General features: G+C 37.5%; 1 protein-coding gene and 1 long non-coding RNA gene across 2 annotated transcripts in view; one reads left to right on the forward strand and one right to left on the reverse strand.

Moving 5' to 3' along the window:
• On the reverse strand, positions 1 to 20,827 carry dgat2 (diacylglycerol O-acyltransferase 2). The gene is made up of 8 exons (XM_028466095.1): positions 20,526 to 20,827; positions 19,153 to 19,281; positions 18,889 to 18,996; positions 16,067 to 16,137; positions 5,954 to 6,158; positions 3,919 to 4,093; positions 2,966 to 3,168; positions 1 to 1,256 (listed from the first exon to the last, which is right to left on the reverse strand). Exons 1-8 carry the CDS (start codon positions 20,563 to 20,565, stop codon positions 1,102 to 1,104), a joined length of 1,086 nt encoding a protein of 361 aa, XP_028321896.1. The 5' UTR covers positions 20,566 to 20,827; the 3' UTR covers positions 1 to 1,101.
• The window catches only part of LOC114475369 (uncharacterized), a 14,872-nt gene continuing 13,078 nt past the window's right edge, over positions 20,707 to 22,500 (forward strand). Inside the window, exon 1 of the long non-coding RNA XR_003675463.1 lies at positions 20,707 to 20,926. This is a non-coding gene — a long non-coding RNA (uncharacterized LOC114475369). The remainder of the gene's footprint in view (positions 20,927 to 22,500) is intronic.

Raw genomic sequence — 22,500 nt, forward strand, 5'->3', positions numbered from 1 at the left:
TTTCCCCTTCTGAAAATATACAAAAGTTTAATTTAAATATCCACAATCAGATGATGACTCATCAGACCCTGCGTTGTTTATTGCATGCACATTTATTATTGCACAAACATTTGCTCTCTGATCACGGTGGTGAAACTCAGAGGCTTTTTGGTGCCCTGATGGTCTTTATCCCATCAACACGACACAAGCTTCACATTCTATACATTTTCCAAAACCATCACATACAGCTTATCTGCGATGACAAATTACCAGGTGTTACCATTTTTTTTATCAGCCATTGCACATTTCCAAAGAGAAATCATCAGACTACATTTTCACATCCTCAACGATACGCCATCTTTTTCCCTCAGTGATCAAAACTCTTCAAAAAGCTTAAAGATTCAAGAAATCCTGACAGTTTTTACCGTCTTGGGAAAACGAATCCAGGTCATACATGGAAACCAGGGAAAAAACAAAGTACTCGGACTCAAGGACAAACCTCAGAGGGTGATTGGCAATACAAAAAGTGCATTAGTTATTATTTGAGGGACAAACACCTAAAACAGGCTTGATCCACTCTACAGAAAACAATTAATACTTCATGGCTTTTCACAATCCCAGGCACTGATATGTATGGCAATTCTCAAGAAATCGCCTTTGTGGGCTACATGAGGGGGAGATCTACGCATGTTTCAGGACATCAGATGTCTTTGGCTCAATTAACCTTTGGGCTCATGTTGCCAGTATTAACATGGCACCTTTTGTTTGCATTGTTTGTGCTTTCAGCATGTAATAGGATCCTACAAAGCTTAGCAAGGAGCTACGTGAATGCATGGCTTCAACTAGAGCCTTGACACGTTTTTTCTTACTTTCCAGCTCCCTCTAGTAAAGCTTGGCCTTCTCTGCACTGATAAGATGTCCAAACATGAGCATCCTCAATTGAAAAGTTGAAAAGGGAGATGAAGGCACTCTTTTTTTTTTTCCTGAGAGAACTGGAACCAATGCTTTCTTTTGGCACATGTGCACGTCGTGTATGGAGATGAACCAGGCACTGAGGTGGGACGAGAGGAGGATTCTGGAGATGCTGCTACAGTTCAGAGCCTCAGTGGGCCTCCCGGCGTCTCACTGAATGTACAGGTCATCGCTCTCCTTCAGCCCAAAGCGAGTCTTGTACTTATCAAAGAGGCACTGTAGGGACTGGATGTACATTCTGTGGTAGATATCCACTGTGTCATCTGTCGGGTTCTCTATCTTTGGCACTGTGATCGGTTCCCCAACTGTACAAACACACAAGGGAGATTATTTACAAGTGTAAGACTTAAATGTTTTTTTTTGTTTTTTACATTGACATATATACAAAAGGCCTGATTTTACCTTTAGAGCTATTAAAAGCTAATACAAATATATTTAATCGGTCAATACAATAGAACATTTTCATGGTTGGTATATTACCACCACCAAGGATTATTTATTATATTTTCACCAGTGTTTATTTATTTGTTTATTTGCCTGTTAGCAGGATTACGTGAAAAGTACTTAACAAATTTTGACAAATTTTTAACCTTACGTAGACCATGGAAGAATCCATTACATTTTGGACGTACTGTATGGTTATTAATGGTGATAGGCATTTCTTCCAAGCCTTTAAAGTGTGAATTATCCTGGCACCATGATCATAATCAAGATCATTTCTATCATCATTTTTATGATTAACATTTTTCACTTTTAAACATTATAAAACACCATATTTTTAATTCTTTATTTGTTAATTTTCCACTTTCTCTCTCTCAAATACCCCCTGTAGTGCAATCGCATACCCCTATGGGTACACATACCCCCATTTGAGAAACAATGGTTTAGGGTATCTCTTGGCTTGTCTCATAGTCCATAAAAAAAGAAGTCCCCTGCGGTTATAATGTAAAAATTATAGAAAGTGTCCAAAAAATGATGATTAGTAAACAAAATATTATACAAGATAGTCTTTTTCTTTGACTGAGACACTTCAGAGCATGTCACCAACCATCAGCTATGGGAGCAGAAACACGACAAATATGTTGCATAAGAAGGTTTTTAAAAGTACAGAGCAATTTCTCATCCAGACTTTCTGTTAACACGTTTACATTTCAGACATTGCAAAACAATTCTAAAAAATGCTTGTCATCAATAATATACCCTCACGTGTATGTTTTGAGACAATATCATGTAATTACACGCTATTTTTCAACGCAAACGGGTAGACAAAGAGACAGAAATCTTAATTTTTGCACAAAAAATGACATAAAAAGATGTCATATTACAAATTTCAGGACTCATACACATATTTTGGGACCATATCACACATTTACTCGCAATTTTACACCTTAAAATGGGTGGTCAGCACAAATACAGCAGAGAAATATGAAATTAATAACAAAAGTTAACTCAAATAAATGTATTGTGCATGATTTCAGAGTTTAATAGCCTGTAATCACTTTCGATTAGGGAAAGGTGATGAAACAGAAACTAGTCAATGTAGATATTTCTTATTTTGTTATTTGTTTTTTTCTTTATTTGCTTTTTTTCTCTTTTGTTGTTATTATAATTATTATTATAATTATTACCATATTTATTATTATATCTTATATCCCCCCCCACACACACACACACACACACACACACACACACACACACACACACACACACACACACACAAACAGTTTACTGTAAGAATTTGTAAATGTTGTTCTCTGGATGTATGCTGTCGGGTTATTGCATTGTTGATTGTTCCTGGTGCAGAAAAAAATACAAAATAAATATAACCATGGAAATCGCCCCCCCCACCCCAAAAAAATAAAACTAAAAATGGAAAAGGGTAAACTGAAGCAGAAAAGTATAAACTCTAAAACTAGGAAAATTTGAAAAAAAAAATCAGAAGCTCTACTAATGTTGCCAGGTAAACCACTGCTTTGGTATGTGAGAACCTCTACAGATTGGATGTCGCACTTGCCGATGGTGGTGATAGGCTTGCAGAAAGGCACGATGCCCCAGGAGTTGTCAAAGAACAGGCCACATCCGTGGAAAAGGCACGGGGCGAAGCCAAATATCTTCTGCAGCCTCTTCTGCCACGACCTCCAGCGAGTTCCCTCTTCAAAGATCACCTGCTTGTAGGCGTCGTTCTCACCAAAGGAATAAACTGGGACCAGGTCCGACCTGAGGAAGCATGAATTAAAAAATAACAACAGCAACATTAAAAATGTGGATCTAAACTTTTGATTCCACAGCTAAAATGTGAAAATGTGTCATATTTGTTTACTAAAAGACTAAATCAATACAAACCCTCCAAGTTAATATTTTCTATGAAATGTAGTTTAGTCCTGATTGGAGCTCTTATGTATACATTGGGAGTTCACTTGGTTTCATGTGTACAAAGTCAAATATGTACAGTTATGCAAGTGTGGTGTATATTTAATATGATGGAAACAATCAGCTCATTATGTATAACCATTATGTATAGGTATTTTTTAAATCTACTTACAGCTTCTAGAGCTAGCTTTCAAACACTGGCCAAGTTCCTTTTTATCAAAAATCATTTTCCAATATTTCTCTGCATTTATTGCTAACAGTGCACCTAAAAACATATTGATATTAGATAATAACACAGCCGACTTCTTTATTTGTTAATTGTTGTTATGAAGTTATAACATAAGCTTAGTTCATAAGCTGTGGAAATGTTTGGATTGACCTTGTATTTCTCTTTCTGGGGCTAACACCTGCTGGAATGCTAACTTCATAACTGTGAGTTCACATAGCATAGCTGCCCGTCTTTTCCAACCAGCTTTAAGCTTCTTGGACGAGGAGCCAATATGCAACAATATGATAATCCTCAGCTCTATTTAAGAAGGAATCAGGTGGTTGTTTTGTTTAAAAGGCAGTTTTTAGTGTGCTCTAATGAAGGCTCACCCTTTCTGGAGGGCCAGCCTCACAAAGCCCTTTCGGTTTTTCAGGGTGACTGAGTTCCTGCCTGGCGCACACTGCAGTGACTCCGCTGCTCCTCCAACAACAATGATTACAGCATTGCCCGTTCCGTTACAAGACAGCAGGTAGTCGATGGAGTTCCTGTTCACAGGGCAGATTCCTGAAAGAGGATAAACTCTAGTTAGGGAAGCTGCTCGAAGCAAATGTGATCAAATAAAATTGATTATTTGGTCTAAAGATTTGTCTACACTTCCATTTTTTTAACAATTTGTAGAATAACCAGGAGCAGACATGGGCAACTGCTGGCCCCGGGACCACCTTGGTCTAATTTTGTGCTTCCCCCAAAGTTAACACACAGAATGACAAAAAAAACAAAAAGGACAACAAAAATACACAGAAAGCATGCACAAAATTAATCATTTTTTTTTAAATGACAGAAATGGCTCTAAAAGACAACAAAAATACACAAATTTTCTCCAAAAATACACACAACTATAACTATACACAAAGAATAAAAACATGCATAACAAGAATAATACACAAAACTGACAAAAAAAATCAGCAAAAATACATAAAAAAATATGAAAATTGAGCAGATATAAAAAAAACAACAAAGTTACACAAAATGACTTCCAAAACACACAAAACAAAAATCGAAGGAAATCAAATGAGCAAAAAAATAAAAAATGACAATGAATATACAATGTATGACTTTAAAAACATACAAAAAAACACAAAATTACACAAAATGAGCCAAAAAAATCTTCAAAATGACAACAAAAACGCACAAAATGGCTTCAAAAACACACAAAACTAACAAAAGATTATGAAAATTGAGCAAAATTATGAAAAAAAACAATAACGAAGTTACACAAAATGACTCCAAAAACACGCAAAACACAAACCAAAGGACACCAAATGAGCAAAAAAAATGAAAAAATAAAATGAATGCCCTCAAAAAAAAAGGTTTGGTTGTACAAATTTATGTTTTTTATCAGATTCTACCTAACCCGCCACTGCAGCCAAAGTCTCACTCTGAACTGAGTTCAAAACTTGAGAACCCTGTACTACTATTACTACTACTACTACTATAACGTACACGGAAAGATTATAAACGCTGATATTTTCATTCACGTGTTTATAACCTAATGTGCACCTTACTTAAATAAGAAAAAGCAAAACAAAAGCATGTGGGGAAGCATGTGAGGCTGTTACAATGCACGCTCCGTGCCACAGGCAGAATATGAGAAGAATCTGCTGAGGGGCCTTTGGTGTAAAACCCACCTGTTTTCTGTCTCTCATCTCTATGGTAGCATGTTGGATGTACATAACATGTTGGTGTGTATTTAATTTTCCCTCTGGTTTTTCTGAGTTTTTCCTTGCCAAAGGAGGGTCTAAGGACAGGGGATGCTCCAGGACATTTATTATCTATTTGTTTAAGTCCATTGGTGCAAATTTTATTTAACAATTTATCGTGCACATGTCCCATAGAATTAAACCAGAGAAACCTGCAATAATACCCCTTTATAACACTAGTACAGAGTATGTACACCTCTTTGTACATCCAACCTTCAAACACATACTCATTTGGCCATAGTTGACAACTCTACTTAAGCTCCTCCCACTATATGAATACATACTTCCGGCAGGCACTGTACTAGTTACACAAAATAAGCCAAAAACAAAAACATTAATTATGTATGTATTAATGCTCAGAGTGGTCATCATTCTAAATGCTGATATGAATGTTGATCATGTGGCCCTGGGATCAGACAATCACTGCTGTGATGAAAGCTAGCCATGTCTGACCCTGAGTGTATCAATACAGTAACTGATAGAGAGCAAAAATGAGCCTGATGAACAAACAGCTCCTGAGGGGAGTTTCAGCTCCACAAATCTGTAGAATCAGCATATCTAAGTAAACAAAAGCCGCTTCAGCCGTGCAATAGTTCAAAGGTTTCTAGCAGACCTTTGAGTTATCTACCGCATCAGACTTTTTATGAACTTCTATCAGGCTGACCTCCAGACATCAGGTAATCTCTGAGGACGGGCATGCGAAAGTTCCCCGCTAGGGTAGCCAGGGAAGGCTTGATGCCAGGAAATTTCTTGGAGAACCCGGTTGCCTCCGTTCCAAAGTTGCAGAACGCGCCGAAGCAGAGGATCCCGTGAGGGTGGTATCCAAAGATGTAGTTCCGGCTGGGCAGCAGGTCGTGTGTTTTAATCAGCTGAAGAACAAAAAGCACAAAGAGCCAGTGTGAGGCCGGCTTCCAAACAGGGGACATAATGCTGCACAAGACGGAGTAAGACATGAAGAAACAGTGATGAACAGAAGTGGTTACTCAGCATCTTAATGAACTCAACTAGAACTTGTGCTCATTTCATCTCTTTAAAGATATTACACTTTCAGGATGGGAGACCGTCCTTGCTTTACTCAAAGAAATAGGCCAAATTAGAGCTGCTGCCACGTTTGGTAATGATTCTAAACTGCAGTGGTTCTCAAATAGGCAATGGTGGCTAAAGAACTAGTCTTCAGTACTCAAGTAAAAGTATACATACTTGAATAAAAAAACGACTATGGTAAAAGTGAAAGTATTGAAGTGGCTCCCTTACTTGAGTAAAAGTAAAAAAGTACATGCTACACGGGGGCTAAATGTACTTAATTTTTTTTAAAAAAAAGTAAAAAGTAAATGTCTCTTCAATGAGAGGGTTTTTAAACCAGCAAATTACACATTTTTTTTAAACCTTGTTAAAAACTGGTACGTGGAAACAAGTTAAATCTGTTACCTTTACCTTTACACCCGGAGAATTTAGCACTCACAATAAATACAATTTGTAAATAAAATGTGTCAAGAAAAAAAAGTGCAAATGCTCAATAAATCCCAGAGCAGCATTGAGTTTAACATTTCTAAGAACTTGTAGAAAACTGGTACATGGAAATAAATTTAATCTGTTACAAATTTATTTGTATAGCGCATTTCACACACAAGGCAACTCAATGTGCTTTACATGATAAAACATTCAACTGTTTAAAATCAATAAGAACATTTAAAATCATCAGTAAAATCAATTAAAATCATCAACAAACACATTACATCATCAACATGACCAAAAATCTCTCTCTCAATCATACGCAGTAGAGAAAAATAGTTCCTTTAACTTTGATTTAAAAATGTTCACATTAGATGCTGACTTCAGCTCTGCTGCAGTTTGTTCCACTTCTTTGCAGCATAACAACTAAAAGCAGCATCACCATGTTTACTGTGAGCTCTGGGCTCCACTATCTGACCTGTGTCCATAGATCTGAGAGACCCTCTGGGTTCATACCTGACTAACATGTCACTGATGTATTCTGGATCAAACCCATTCACAGATTTATACACCAGTAGCAAAACTTTAAAGTCTATTCTGAGGCTGACTGGGAGCCAGTGTAAAGACTTTAAAACTGGAGTAATGTGTTCTGACCTCTTTGTTCTGGTTAAGACCCGAGCTGCAGCGTTCTGAACCAGCTGTAGCTGTTTGATGCTCTTTTGGGGGATTCCTGTCAGAAGACCATTACAATAGTCCAGTCTGCTGGAGATAAAAGCATGGACCAGTTTCTCCTGATCTTTCTGAGTCATTAAACCTTTCACTCTGGAGATGTTCTTTAGGTGGTAGAAGATGTTTTTGGGATAGATTTGATCTGACTGCTGAATGTAAGATCTGAGTCAATCAGAACATCAAGGTTTTTGAAGTAAAAAGTTGCCAAAAAAATAAATACTCAAGTAAAGGACAGATACCAAAAAAAACTATTTAAGTACAGTAATTAATAAAGTATTTCTACTTTGTCACCTCTGCAAATAGGGGTACGTGTACCCATAGGGGTAGAGGATCACATTGCAGGGGGAACTCAGAAAGATTTAACAATTACTTAAAAAATAATCAGGAAATATTCCTAGTTCTGTTTTAGGCAATTTTTGAACAAATTCACAACAAACTAACAATTAAACTATTGTTTAATAAAATACAGTATTTTCTTGTAATTTTTTGAAACAGGATTATTTTATGCTGAAGCATTCACACAAAAGTTACATGGTATTTAAAAAAATAAAATAAATTCCACATTAAATAACATTAATTGTCTTGATTTTGTAGATTAATAAGCTTTAGGGAACCAATGTTCGAGACACAATTACAGTTAGGTGTTTAGGACAGCCCGCTGTTCCACAAATCAAAAAGTGTATGAAATTATAGAGAGGGTACTAATGATATGAAAAGGTATAGGGGCGAAAAAGATTGAGAACCACTGTTCTACTGTATATATAGCAGAGCAAACCACGTGAGCAAATGTATGGGTATGTGAAGAAAACCCCCCTTTTTCTATAAGATAACCAATGTAAAACATGGTGTGTTTTGACACCAGGACAACAATAGATTTGATTGAAGATGGACTAAAAACACATTAGAAGACAAAGCTGAAAGGCTACACTGACCAGAATATGACAAATACATAAATAGATTTAAACAAACACTCATGAGAAAGGAATAAGGCTGATGGAAGAGAGAACACAGGACAGAAAATACTGGAAATTACTGCACAAGTTATTCTGTAATGGCGGTGGCTTTACATCAGGGTGATAACAAAGGTCACCTTTTAACAAGCACAGCTGTATTTGAACTGTGGAATAAAAAAGGCAGTGGCTATCCGTACGGTTGCCATATCAATATACCGACATTCTATCTATACGCAGCGCCCCTATTTGGCCAGTTTAGGTCACGTGACTAAGACTAAACCTTACCTAAACCTAAACCTAACTCTAACCCTAAATATTGGTGAGATATTGGGTTATAACCTAATCCTAACCCTAAAACGCTACGTACTTGTACTTCGGTAACCGTACACTTTCAATAAAAAAACACTGTCAGGCAAAGTCAAAACAGGACTTTATGAAAATGTCTAGAATTTGTTAAGGTATAGACCAAAAACTTTTGTAATATTAATACATTATGAGCCAACATTTTTATTCATAGCATAGTAGCCCATATTTTTTGTATTACTATTACAAGTATTTATTCTGAAGTCTGTGTTTGTTTCAAAAAGCATAATATATTAGTTATTTTTATCTCCGCCAAGGAGTGTTAATTCATTTGTTTGTTTGTCTGTTAGCAGGTTTCAATGGATTTTTACAAAATTTTAACAAGAAAAAAGACCTTACGCCATGGAGGATTCAAACACATTTTGGAGGGGATCTGGATCAATATACTGATCTTGATCAGTTCGAAAATCCCTATCTCTTATTATTGGCGACATTTCTAAAATTCATATCTCGGTTCGTAACTGACTGATGTTTATGGAATTTGATTCAGTTATGAGTTCCTTATTTACTCCAACGAGTTTCATCCGGAACTGATCCGGATTTAGAATTCCATCGCGATTTTTATAAAAAACTGGAGATGTCCACACATTTGGACCTACTATATTGTTATTAATGGGTTAGAAATGTCTTCCAAGCCTCATTATAGTCATGACCCATAGACTCTGATCATAGAACCATGATCAGTCACTAATCTAGATAACTGAAGATATCTGGCAAGGAGAGTATTTGGTGCTTGGTGGAGGTTAGCAGTCTTTGAGTCCTGTTGTTTTGTGTATTTTTGTGTTTTTTTCATCTGTTTTCAAGTCTTTTTGTGCATTTTTGTTGTCATTTTATTTAGGTTTTTCCTGGTTTGATGTATTTCTGTTTGTTTTGTGTTTTGTGGGTTTTCTAATAAATAAATGAAAACATTAGTAAACTTTTACGGTAGGGATGTAACGATTAATCGTAAGGCAGTTAAAAATCGATTCATAGGTATCAAGGTTCACATCGATGCTGTGAAAATTGAATCGCAGTACTTTTTTTAACCAGCAGAGGGCGCTAACCAGAAGTCATGGCGGCGGGCGAAATCTGCTAATACTTTCTTTCTGGCCGCCTTCTACTCTTAAACATATTCATAAATGATTCCTTACCCCTTTAGCACCAAAAGAATGTCTGTAATATTAAGTGAATATCTGTAAAAGTCACGTTTTTCTATTAGCTCTGTCTGCTAGCATAGCATCTCTTCTTCACTGCACTTAGCTGCATGCCAACCGACCACTGGGTTAGCATCGCCCTCTGCTGGTTCAAACAAATATCTGACGCAAATATAGTGCAGACTGTTTTTCACAAAATACATTTTCAGTTGCGCTTTAAAAAAAAAAAAAAAAACTATTATGCAGTTTTGTATTGTTTTTTATGGAACCAGAATTTAAATGAATAGGCTTCTTCATTTGTATTATTCCTTTATTTATTTCATTCAAGATTTATTTATAGTTAAATTGCATTGTTTGAATAGTTCATCAAGGGATTCTTTTGACAATGAAAAATAAAAGGAAAATAGTAGTATTTTCTAGTTTTTTCCCCCCCCAAAAAATAAAGGAATATTTTTCAGTCATTTAAGTACAGTCCCAGAATCGTATCGTGAACCCAGTATCGTGAATCGAATCGTATCGGGAGTTGAGTGAATCGTTACATCCCTATTTTACGGTGATATTTACTTCACTATTTTTGTTTAATTGTCCTCTAAACACTGAACCTGGGTGAACAAACACCATAGAGCCAGTGGGCGTGTCACTATGTCAGGGTAAAAGTGGGACATTCTTATCAGTATGAACTAGACGATGTCTCTGGCCTGCTCAGGTACAATCATAAAACTGCTCCAGTGTGCGTCTGTTCTGCAATAAACTTTCAGGGACCTTTTAGGTGACCTGATCACAGATAAGCAGCAGAAACTGGATGGATGGATGGATGGCTTTCAGCTCCAGTCTATTGCTGTAAAACCTAAATTTGCACACAACTATGTTCTGATCTGAAGCGTTGACTTGGATCCATCGCAATGTGTACACAAAGCTCGATCAGCAGCCAGTCAAACAGTTGCATAATCCCATTAGTGAAGGAGATCACGATGGATGGAGTGAGAATGTGAGGGATTAACGTGAGTCCAGGAGAGATGGACGTAGCTTTAAACACTTCAGTCACAGGGAGACGCAGAAATGTGAGGGCAGGACAACATTCACTGCAACACAACAACAGCAGTACTGCCATCCTAACACGCTCATTCTTACATCATCACTGACTTAGACTTTGACTGCTTTGCTTCCAACTCATGTTGAAGGTTCACACACTTATGACAGCATGACAGTGCAGATTTAGACGATGGACTGTGTTTACAAAATTCAACTACAGTCTGGCCTGATATTTCTCCCAAGATCATTAAAAAACACTTCAAACCAACATAAAAAAGAAGACATCCCCCACCAAATAAAAAACTGAACCAGGGCAATAACGCGCACTTTTCATTTTCAAACTCCATCTAGGAACTGATAACCTGAAGCCTGGTTATCCTTTCTTAAACGGTTTCTGAGAAAAGCTGTAACTCGGACGGATGGACGGAGCTCAAACCTATATCCCCTTCCACACTTTGTGGCAAGAGATAATAATAAATAAGGTATTCTTATTCAGATGTGATATGAAAAAAAAATAAAATATTTTTTAATTAAATATAAGCCACCTTTAAAAGGTGATAACTCATTTTGTGAATGACATGTGATCGACTCGAAAAGCATAAATTAGATGAGATGCTTCCACTTTGATAGAGCAAAGGTGATTTATTCACCTAAACATTTTCTTACAATAATGATTTTTGTTAATAGCCCCGCAGGGCGAGGGCCAGGGGAGGCCGGTTTAGGGAGGAGCTCTAACAACGTTATTAGTCCCAGCTGTAAACCTAAGCTGGTTTTTGTGAACCAAACTCAGACCCTCCAGGAATTTGCAATGTTGTGATCGCAACTACTAAAAACTGTGGTACTCGAATTATTTTCTTTAATTAAAGAAAAATTCTTATTAGCATCATATAGTATATCGTAAAAGTCATCATTTCTGAAAAGATTGTATGTCTGAATGCTGTCTGTGCCTTATGAAGTATTTTAGTAAACAAAACCCCGGAAGACAAAGTCTTGGCGGTCACCCCCTCCAGCTCCAATCACAGGATTTAGAGAAAGGAGGGGTGAGCAGAGACCATGACGGAGCCTCCTCATTGGCTGCCGCGATATATGGTGAAGTGCGTGCACGGTACCAACTTGTTTTCAGTCATAGACTAACTTTGGACGCTCAAGTGGCTGTTTTCTTTCTAGACAGGTAATCTAATGTTCCATTCTTCTATAATTTGTGTGCGTCCTTTTGCGTGGCAACGAGTTTTACCGGTAGTGCACGATCAGCTCTCGTGCGCAATTTTGTGCACTTCCGTGAGAGGAGGAGACTGGGAGGGATTATCAGAGTAGGGGACGGGATTTACAGTTTCAATTCAGCCATGCCCCTCTGTCATGGTTCAAGTGCAGCTTTAAAGAAGAACTAAGTAACTTGTGCTTAGCGCTCCCCCTAAAGGTCCCTTTTGGTTATGTCATTGTCATGAACACTTCGCACCCCCCGATGCAGCAGCTCCTCCCTCCCGCTACAGTGAGATGGGCAGTAAGGCTTCCTAAATGTACCGGGGCAAAATTAAAAATTGATGCACAAATGTATTGATGAGATTCTCACAGGAAAAGACCCATTTATTTATTTTTTTTACAATTTTTTTGGTTTCGTTTCAACAACTTTAACTGATTCTCTATGTAATATTCTCCGCACTGAAAACCTTTAAAATGTGATGGAATTGTTTGCCAAATTGACCAGTTTAGACAAAGTTATAGAAAATAATAAAGACTCAAAATGACACAACTTGTGCCACAGTTTTTTGAAAAACCTGCCATAAAATCAGGTATTCTAGGCCACAACAATCACAGAAATTGGCTGCAAAATCCTGGAGGGACTGCAAACTGCAAAAACTTGTTCAAATGCTTTTGGCAACTTTGTTAAAACTTTTGGTTTAAGAACACTTTCTGATATAAGAAGTTGTTTTAAATTTGGGTCAAACAATTATAATGCATAGTATAGTATAATATGTCAGAAAAAATCTGTTTGTTTTTTTTTTACAAAGTTAAAATATGAAAGTGGAAGTCTGTGTTCTATGTCACCAATCAACAGCAAAGTTATATGTTTAACCCAAAATAGCCTAAAATAATCTTTTTTTGTTAATTTGCATGTAATTATCATTTGTGGCTCGCATTGTCAGGAAAAAAATAGCCTCAGGCCCCTTTTTTATATTTTGAACCGATATAAACAGGTTCAAAATATAAATCTAATATAAATAATATTTTTCTACTTTCTGTTTCCACTGTATCCAGAATATTAATATTTTTTCTCAACAAGAACTGTATAATTTTACTTAGTTTTTAGCGCTGTTGCTATTTTTGATGCTTTTACTTGTTACTATTGTGAAACTACACATCTGTGACAACTTATTAAAGTCTTATTCTAGAATAGTTTCATAGCCAGAAGCATAATTGTCAGTATTCAGAATGTAAAGGCAAACAAATATATCAGTTAAGATGCATTGAACTTTTCTTGGTTGTTTGGTTTTGCTTGTGCGTTTTGATAAAGTTAAAATCACACTACAAATAAATGTTTATTGAGTTTTAAAAGTGATAAAACAAATTATAATGTTTTATTGATAATAGGAATGATTGAGGTTGAAGACATGGGGGTGCTGTGAAAAAGTTGCAGTGTGTACAGGACATTTGTGTTGATTGTGTGAGTATATACAGTAGTTGTAGGTGTGTATGTTTGTAAGTGTATTGTGTTCAAGTGGCGTGCACATGGTGTAAAGGGAGTGATCGTCGCGCATGCAGGTGTTTGTGGTCTTCCGTTTTTGTCGCGATGAATGTTGTACTTTTCTTTTTTGTTGTATTGTTGATATAAAAATGAAAACTGAGAACCCCTGATTTTATATATGATATGTTTAACATGCATATGAACTGTCTCGACCCTGATGGGTTCTATTTTTGTTGTTTATTATTATTTATTTTGACCCACCAAGAGATAATTACCTCTAAATACTTTCAGCTATATCATTTTTCTATTCGTTTTTTGGATTCCTATGTGCTCGCACTAGTTTGTTTCCGCGGCTTTCTCCGTTTGTTTACGCAGGGTTTGTATAAGGCGCCTTCAGAACGCGACTGTAGCGACTGCAGTCTCTGTGTGCGTTTGTGAGAGTGCGTGTGTGTGTGTCTGGCTACGATTTCAGTTTGGACCACTGAGCCGAAGGGAAATAGAAACTAATCACCAGTAAAAAGCCCAGTAAAACTCTGGAAAACAATCAACAGGAATAAATATTTGCTCCCTGGTAAAGATAGTAGCTCTAACAACAGGTAAAATGATAAACTGGTGATATTACAGCTTGTACATGCAGTACAGGGACGCACTTACTCCGCCTCTGGGTCCTAGTGCCTGCCGTCCGGTGAAGCCTGTTCCATTTACCGAGGTCCGTGTGTGTTTAATAAGTCCGTGTGTGTGCGTGTGAAAGTCTGCATGTTAATGCCTCTGTCCATCCACTCTTTTCGTTATATCCATGTCTTTTAAGGCTTTTATCACATAGTGTCGGCTGTAGTCCGGGCTGCGGCCATATTGGATTATGTCGTCACCAGCGCGTCATCGCCAGCATGAGTCAAACAACTGTAAAGAGGTCTTATATTAGTCTATTTTCTTTTTAAAGTGGTGTTTTTTGTGGCTTTAGACTCCAATTACATATTTGTATATAATATCTTCCCTACAATATAAATAGGTTCACAATATAACTATTTTTTATAGTTTCTGTTTCCACTGTATCATAATAATAATAATCTTTCTCAACAAGAACTGTTGATTGATTTGTCACATGACTTTCCAGGGTTTGAGTTTCTTTTATTCAGTTTCACCATGTTATTTATTGGCAAAAATGCTTTTAAACACTTGCTGTACATTCAGCTGACATAAAAATCTTGTTTTCATATATGTAGAATAATTGTGAATTTATCAGTAGCAGTAGTAGTTTTAATATTTTAGTTAATTTTTTGCAGGCACCTTTTTTCTCAGTCAAATGTATTTAAAAGAAATAAAAATTAAAGAGAGAATGTTATTTAACTGTCGAAACTTGTCATAATTTTATTTATTTATATATTTTTTTAAATTAAAAAAAAAATGTTTATGGTCTTGGTCTCGGTCTCGGCTCCCGGAAGTCTTGGTCTTGGTGCATTCTGGTCTCGGGCAAGTCTTGGTCTCGGATAGTGTGGTCTTGAACAGAACACTAAAATGTAGTATGGGGACACATTTATTCCGCCTCCGGGTCCTAGTGCCAGCTGTCCGGTGAAGCCTGTTCCGTTTACTGCGTTTACCGAGGTCCGTGTGTGTTTAATAAGTCAGTGTGTGTCCGTGTGAAAGTCTGCGTGTTTATGCTTCAGTCTATCCAACTTTTCATTATATACATGTCTTTCAAGGCTCTTATTAAATAGTCTCGGCTGGAGTCCGGGCCGCCGCCATCTTGGATTATGTCTTCACCAGAACACCGTCATCGCCACAAGTCACGTAATCGCAAAATGACCCAAATTAACTGTAAAGAGGTCTTTTAGTAGTATATATTTTTTTTTAACAATATAAACAGGTTTAAAATTTTATCACTCATTCATGTCATTATTTTACGCTATAGTTGTTTTTTCACAGAATTCTGTGTAAAATGTTGTTGTCGGACATAAGGGGGTAGTTGGGTTCAGAAATAAGAGAAAAGGGGGTACTTGAGCCAAAAAACATTGAGAACCACTGCCTGAGTACATTATGTACTACCAGATTAGAGTCTTCATTGGATAACACTGTATCCAAGCAAACACACTTCAACTCTGCCTGCTGACCTTTAGAGTCACAGTAGGGTTACGCACCGCACCACCACCACCATCCACTGTAGACAAAAACAGCTTAGCACTGCTTATTGGACAATCAAGTAGTCCAAAGTCTGAAACTCCCATTGAGCGTCACACACATTACAATCAGCCCGAGACAAGACGCAGCATGGAGCGGACTGCTGATACGGGATCCACCGCTGATAAGCTTATCTAAAAGCTCTAACCTGTTCATTGCAGCCAATAGTTTGATTGTGCACTCATTCCATTGATCCAACAACAGGAAGCAAGAGAAATCCTATGATTTCTGAGTTTGATTATGTCACTTTTACTTACCCTGATGGGAAAGTAGTCGCGAAAATATGTCCAAACTGTCCAGCTTCTCACCCACGAGGACCGTCTGCCACCTGGACAAAAAAAATGATCAGAAGTCTTTTCTGAGCTACATGGTAGTTCTATGATTTAGAACTGCTATATAGACATTAAGAGCTAAGAAAGATGAATCTCCACCAATGCTATCCTTTTCCATACTCCATAGGTAACTTCCCACCTTGACTACTGTAACTCCCCCCCCTCAAGACCTTTTTCAACAAACAACCCTCAGATGTGCACAAAATATTTTACTCGTACTGCACTCTGAATATGTTCTACTTAAATCAGGAAGGATGTGCATATTTCCTTTATGTACATACAACCTATATGAACACCCGTGCTCAGAAGGGAATCTGATGTCAAGCTATGCTGAATTTTGCATTAAAAGTGGAATGCACTTTTTGATCTGACTGCTGATGATATGTAATTACAGAACTCTCTACTGGTCAGTTCTGGTCAGACTGCCCTAAGCAGGCCAGATACCATCGTACACTGATAGCATTCACCAAGGTCTCTGCCTGAGGAGTTTCCACTATGTTATGACTACCGCTATCAGCAACATACTCTGATAGCACTGATAGCACTGAACAACAACAGATTCACTGAAACACACACGCTGAAATCTTGTTTACCTCTGAATCCCAGGCCTGTTCCCCAAAAACCTTTGACCAAATAAACTCTGTGTCCGCATTTGATGAACAACCGTAAAGCTTTATCATTCATCAAGACCACCACAACAGCTAATGTGTATTTTTATCTATGTATTTCCATATTGATTACAATGATGTGTTGATGTTTTTTTTTTATATGTAATTATGTATATTTATTATGATGTGTAGAATGTGTTAAAGGTGTTGTCTGTGCAGCAGACCTCAAATTTATTAATGATTAATACATTTTTTTTTATAGACTTTCTCTTTGGTCTCCCCAACAAACTGGTCCAGATTTCAGCTGCAGGATCAACCTCTGCCACCATCCACATGAACACACCCCCAGTCATCCACTGAACTCCCCCCCACCCAATCACCACCTCCATGAAGACATTACCTGCTGCACTGTATATATATATATATATATATATATGTTCTTTGCTTTGTTTTTTGTTTTGCGCACCGACTACCAAGTCAAATTCCTTGTACTGTCCTAAAAACTGTACTTGGCCATTAAAACATTTCTGATTCTGATTCTGAACTCCAGAACCCCCTCCTTCAACCAAATGACTTCCATTCTTCACCAGATCCACATAAAATCAAGATTCTAATTGCTACTTCCAAGGCCATCGCCCACATATATAGATATGCATATACATATCTACTGTATATATGTATAGATTTCGTTTTTTTCCAAAAAAGAATTTATATTTTGATAGTGTTTCGAGATGACAATTGTTGAATTGAATTGCTTTTTTTTTGTGATACTACAAGGATGGTGATTCGATCGTGACAATTTTACTTATTAATCATTTTCCTTGTCCAAATAACAAAACAGTTCTAGAAACAATATATGAGTCATGGTTCCAAAAAATGATGCACATCACAAAGTCAGGCAGTCACTGACATTTATTTAACAGCAAATGAAAGTGCACTACACACTACATTAGTTTGAACCTATGACAACGTATCCAGACATGGTTAAAATAAATAATTGATCCTGGAGAAAAATATCAATTTTTAATGTAATCTCCAAAAGACACAATATATTTGACACTGATGCTTACATGTTGCTGTTACCATGCTGACCCTTCTACATTCATTGTCAACATGCTGTTTATTTTCCACTTTATTTAGCACTCAATAATATATACAATTGAACCTTATGTGATCAAAAACAGACATGTAAAGAAGTTATGAAAGACTTTTCCGCAAATTCCCATTGAATGTCAGTAGTACTAGTGATGAATAAAAATATGATCCCTGATCTCTCGTTCTAGCGTAATGTATCAAATTAACGAAGAAAACATTTTCAAGTATGGTAGCTTTAATTGTAAACTAGTCAACTGTTACTTATAATTTCACAGGGTGCACAAAGTAGTAAAACTTATCAGGCTTCATCTTACCATAAGTATGAATCTAATTGCTGCCAAAGACAATAATTCATTTCTACAGATGTTTAAAACCTATTACGATACTTCCAAGTCTCAAATGATTCAGCAGACAAACAGAAAGTCACTTTTATTTGTGCGCTTTCTCCACAGTTAGAGCATTAGACAGCTATCCTTTGTGTGATCGTTTCCCAATAATAATTACACAGAGAGTCTCAGTGTAGGCATCTCTAAACCGTCACGCTAACAGCAGAAGCTCATCTGTACGTCCATTCATGTATGGTCACACATTTGGAGCTTTAGCCTATCGATTAGGATTCATTGCAACAACTTATGAGGAGTTATTTCTAGAAAAATCTGATTATAGAAGCGTTCCTCAGAGTGTGGTTGTCCATGCGTGCCTCCTAGTGGTCTGTGAGGCACCAAAAGCCGTATATGTAGTGATATGTAGAGGAGAACTTCATGTGGAGATGGAAACTTATCAGTTGAAACACAGAAATCTCTGTCAAACCTAACGTGAGTACAGCATCCTCCTACCTGCCCGTTCTGATTGGCTGAGTCGCTTGAAGGGCACCCTCATCAGCCAATAAGGGGCTGCCAATGTTATGCTGCGGCCTTTGTGTGGATTTATCTTAGAAGATGGCTAAATTATTGAAATGTGGCCCATATCACGGTGCGCTTTATAGTACGGCAATTACGGTGTTTTGTTTTGTTTGTTGGTTGGTTTTCATCTTTTTCTCCTCACCTTCTTTGGGTGTGTTCCAGTCCACAATAAGCCACGCTGTGTAAATGGCAGCAAGGAGCCAGCAGTCAGTCCAGAACATGTAGATCAGGAGCAGAGTGCAGACGGCGCCTATAGCAGCACAAACACACTCAAGAGTCATTTGAACAACACGTGAAACACACAGTGGTGGAAGCAGCCTTGGCCTGATTATGGCTACTAATGAGCTAAGACTACAGGGTATTTGTGCTTTCTACAGCTTAGCTAACGTGCACATCTCTCACTCACCCAGAGCTAAGAAGGAGATAACCCACTGCAGCACGGAGATGACTTGCAGATGTTTCTCCATCTTCGATCTACAGGGCCAGATCGCTGTGGGCAGGTCCTGCAGGGCTGACAGGATGCTGGTGCCGGTTCCTGAAACAAAGACAAACCAAATATCAACGAGTTGAGCATGGGCAAGCATAGGGGGTCTGATGAGGACATATTAGTTTAGTATTGCAAAAGGCTGGGCAAACAGAACAGAAATGAATAATCTTTCCGTTACACATCATTCCAGTCGTCAAACAAAACTACACCAGACCATTAAGAGCAGCCAAAGCCCATAAGAGGAAGATCTCTCCTCCAGAACGACACCGTCGTCTAATCCCATCTGCGCTCACTGAAAATAACCCAGCACAGGCACTCAGGAGGTAAAAAGCTGTGAACGACTCCATAAGAATCCTGCAGCCTGAATGTGGGCCACTCAAACCAGAGTGAAAAAAAGCCCCTGCATGCTTACTAGTTTGTGTTCAGAGTCCCATTCTGAGCTGGAACAAAGTGGCAGAGGTACACACGATCTATTGATGCAGCACACACAGAGTAAACAAAAGAGGCCATGTGCTTGTTAGTCCAAACCAATGAGCTCCTTCTTTAAACGGGTTGAAATTTCTTAGAAATCTCATCTGTGCATCATTAAATTAAATAGTTTCTTTCCCCCTACTAATTAAAGATTCATACAAAAAGTCAATGTCAATGAATAATTTTTCACTTTGTAGAACATGCTGGAACAGCCTTTTTACATTATTAAAGACGAAAGCCAAATATGAAAGAAAAATAAAATAAAAAACACATGAAGGACTTTGCATGCAGTTCATAAAATAATCATTCAATCTAAATGTTGAACAAAAAGCCAATTCAAAGGTTTTATCCAATAAAACAAAAGCTTAATTGGTTAATAAAACGTAATACATTTCCCACACATCATGAGCACTGGAGGCATCTCTCGTTTCATAAGCAAAATAAAGATGGATGGATGAGAAATGATTCGAGAAACACTTTTTTAGTTTAGATTTAAAAACACGGAAGCTTGTCTTAAATTAAACATCTTCAAGGTTATAAATGAGGGATATAATTCAATGTTCCAAAGACTGAAACCAGCACATCAAACACAGCCTGCAGGGACTGTTGCAATCCACTGTAATATGACTTATTCTGTTCTATACATTTGTTCCATTATTTTTTCGTTTAAACCTATAGTAAGTATTAATAGTATAATATAAACAAAATGGTAATTATTTCTAAATGAACATTATGAGCAATCTAAATATTGTTGCTGTATAACCCTAAAGATGCACTTTATTGTAGATAAATCTATGTAAAGTGTAGTGTTATATTCTCACCTTTGAGGACTCCAGAATAAGCAGCGAGGATGGTCTTCATGGCTGTGGTTGAGGCCGAAGCTGAGAGGCTGGTGTCGGTATGAAGGTTGAAGCAGCCCGGGCTCAGAGCTCCAACAGCGCTGCTCCACGGAGCCGCCTGGACATTTAACCGGAGCGGGGAGGGGCCAGGGCTGCCGGAGGCACGGCGGGCGGTGAGGTGAGGTGAGGAGAGGAGAGGAGAGCCGGCCCGCGGGTGAAGGACCAGGAGAGGACCAGGAGAGGACCAGGAGAGGACTGAGCTCTGCGTGTCCGTCACTGCCTACTTATCCCCGCTGTCACGTGGGTGCTGACCGGCGGGGCTTGACCCTGGTCTGCTCCGGTGTGTGTCCCAGGTGTCGGCCTACCTCCATGAGACCTGCATTGTGAGTGATAATATTGGTTTCTTCATACACAATAATCTTATCTAGTTTGTTTGATTCTTTATTTAGTATTCAGACTTTTAAATGCAGCAGACAAACAGTGTCAGTCCAGATAATTTCACCATTTTCTTTTTGGTATAGTTTAGGGATGGGTACGAACCAGATCGATACGATATTTTAATTTTTAAATTATTTTTAGAAATTATTTATTATGAATATTATTACCAAATTAATAAATTAAAATTAATTTGACTTGAGCTTTTCAAGTTTCAAACTAAATATAAAAACTCAAAAATAAAATAGGGTGACCTTGGCTCAGGTCAGTCCTGATAGAGAGGTTGGGCGTTCAATCCCAGTGCTATACATGTCTGTGTGTCGAAGTGTCCTTGGGCAAGACACTTAAAAGTTGATCCTATTGTTCAACTAGCACCTTTAATGTTTACTTTGCGTGAATACATGAATGAGCTGATATTGTGAACCTCTATGAGACTACTTCAGTGGGGATTAAACACTTTATAATAGGGATGTAACGATTCACTCAACTCCCGATATGATTCGATTCACGATACTGGGTCCCCGATACGATTCTCTCACGATTTATTTTAAAAAATGAGACTGTAAACAAATGACTGAAAAATATTCCTTTATTTGTATTTTTTTCAAAAAAACAAACAAACTAGAAAATACTGTTATATTTTCCTTTATCTTTCATTGTCAAATGAATCCCTTAATAAGCTATTCAAAACAATGCAATTTAACTAAAAATAAATCCTGAATGAAATAAATAAAGGAATAATACAAATGAAAATGAAGCCTATTAATTTTAATTCTGGTTCTATAATAAACAATGCAAAACTGCATAATAGTTTTTTTTTTTTTTTAAGTCCAACTGAAAATGTATTTTGTGCCTTAACAATTTCAATTTAAAAAAAAATCCCATAACAAAGAAATTATATAAATAAACAAACTATGGCTTTCATTCGCTCTCTTTCCTCCCTTTCCTCTTAACTGGGATTTCACATGTTCTTTTTAAGAAAAATCAGCATGTCTACATGTTCAGGGAGAAGCTGATACCTCTGGTTATTCACAATGTCCCCTGCTGTTGAAAAGACCCTCTCACTAGGGACAGAGGTGGCGGGTATGGAGAGACGTGCTTTTGCGAGAGGGGAAAGAAGTGGGTACAGCGGACCTTTTTCTTTCCACCACTTGAGTGGACAACTTGTGAGGGGAATGGGCGTTTCATTTTTATATTTATCCATTTCTGCATCAATTCCATTGCTGGAACGTGCTGCTTTGGGGAAAGTCCCTCCCAGGAGGTCTTCCAAGGCCGTCTTCTTGGGAGGAGGTTGTGCCAGCTCATCTCCTACTGTGTCTGTGTGGTCTACAGACTGTTCTGCTGCAGATGAAGGGCCACTGGCACCATCCCCATCCGTTTCCTCCACATTGAAATAGGACTAAATAGCAGTAATAGAAAAGGAGCAACAGTTAGATAGCATAATAATACAGGCAATAACAAACACAACATAATAAAAATAAATAAATAACATAAAACATAATAAATTTAATACAGGCAATAA

This window comes from Gouania willdenowi, chromosome 14, assembly GCF_900634775.1.
Source record: "Gouania willdenowi chromosome 14, fGouWil2.1, whole genome shotgun sequence".
Lineage (NCBI taxonomy): Eukaryota > Metazoa > Chordata > Actinopteri > Blenniiformes > Gobiesocidae > Gouania > Gouania willdenowi.

Excerpts from the sequence above, each read along its gene's own strand:
- dgat2 (XM_028466095.1), bottom strand. The coding sequence starts at position 20,565 with ATGAAGACCATCCTCGCTGCTTATTCTGGAGTCCTCAAAG. Across the intron at positions 19,282-20,525 it reads TTATTCTGGAGTCCTCAAAG|GAACCGGCACCAGCATCCTG; the intron begins GTGAGAATATAA and ends TCTTTGTTTCAG. Across the intron at positions 18,997-19,152 it reads TATCTCCTTCTTAGCTCTGG|GCGCCGTCTGCACTCTGCTC; the intron begins GTGAGTGAGAGA and ends GTGCTGCTATAG.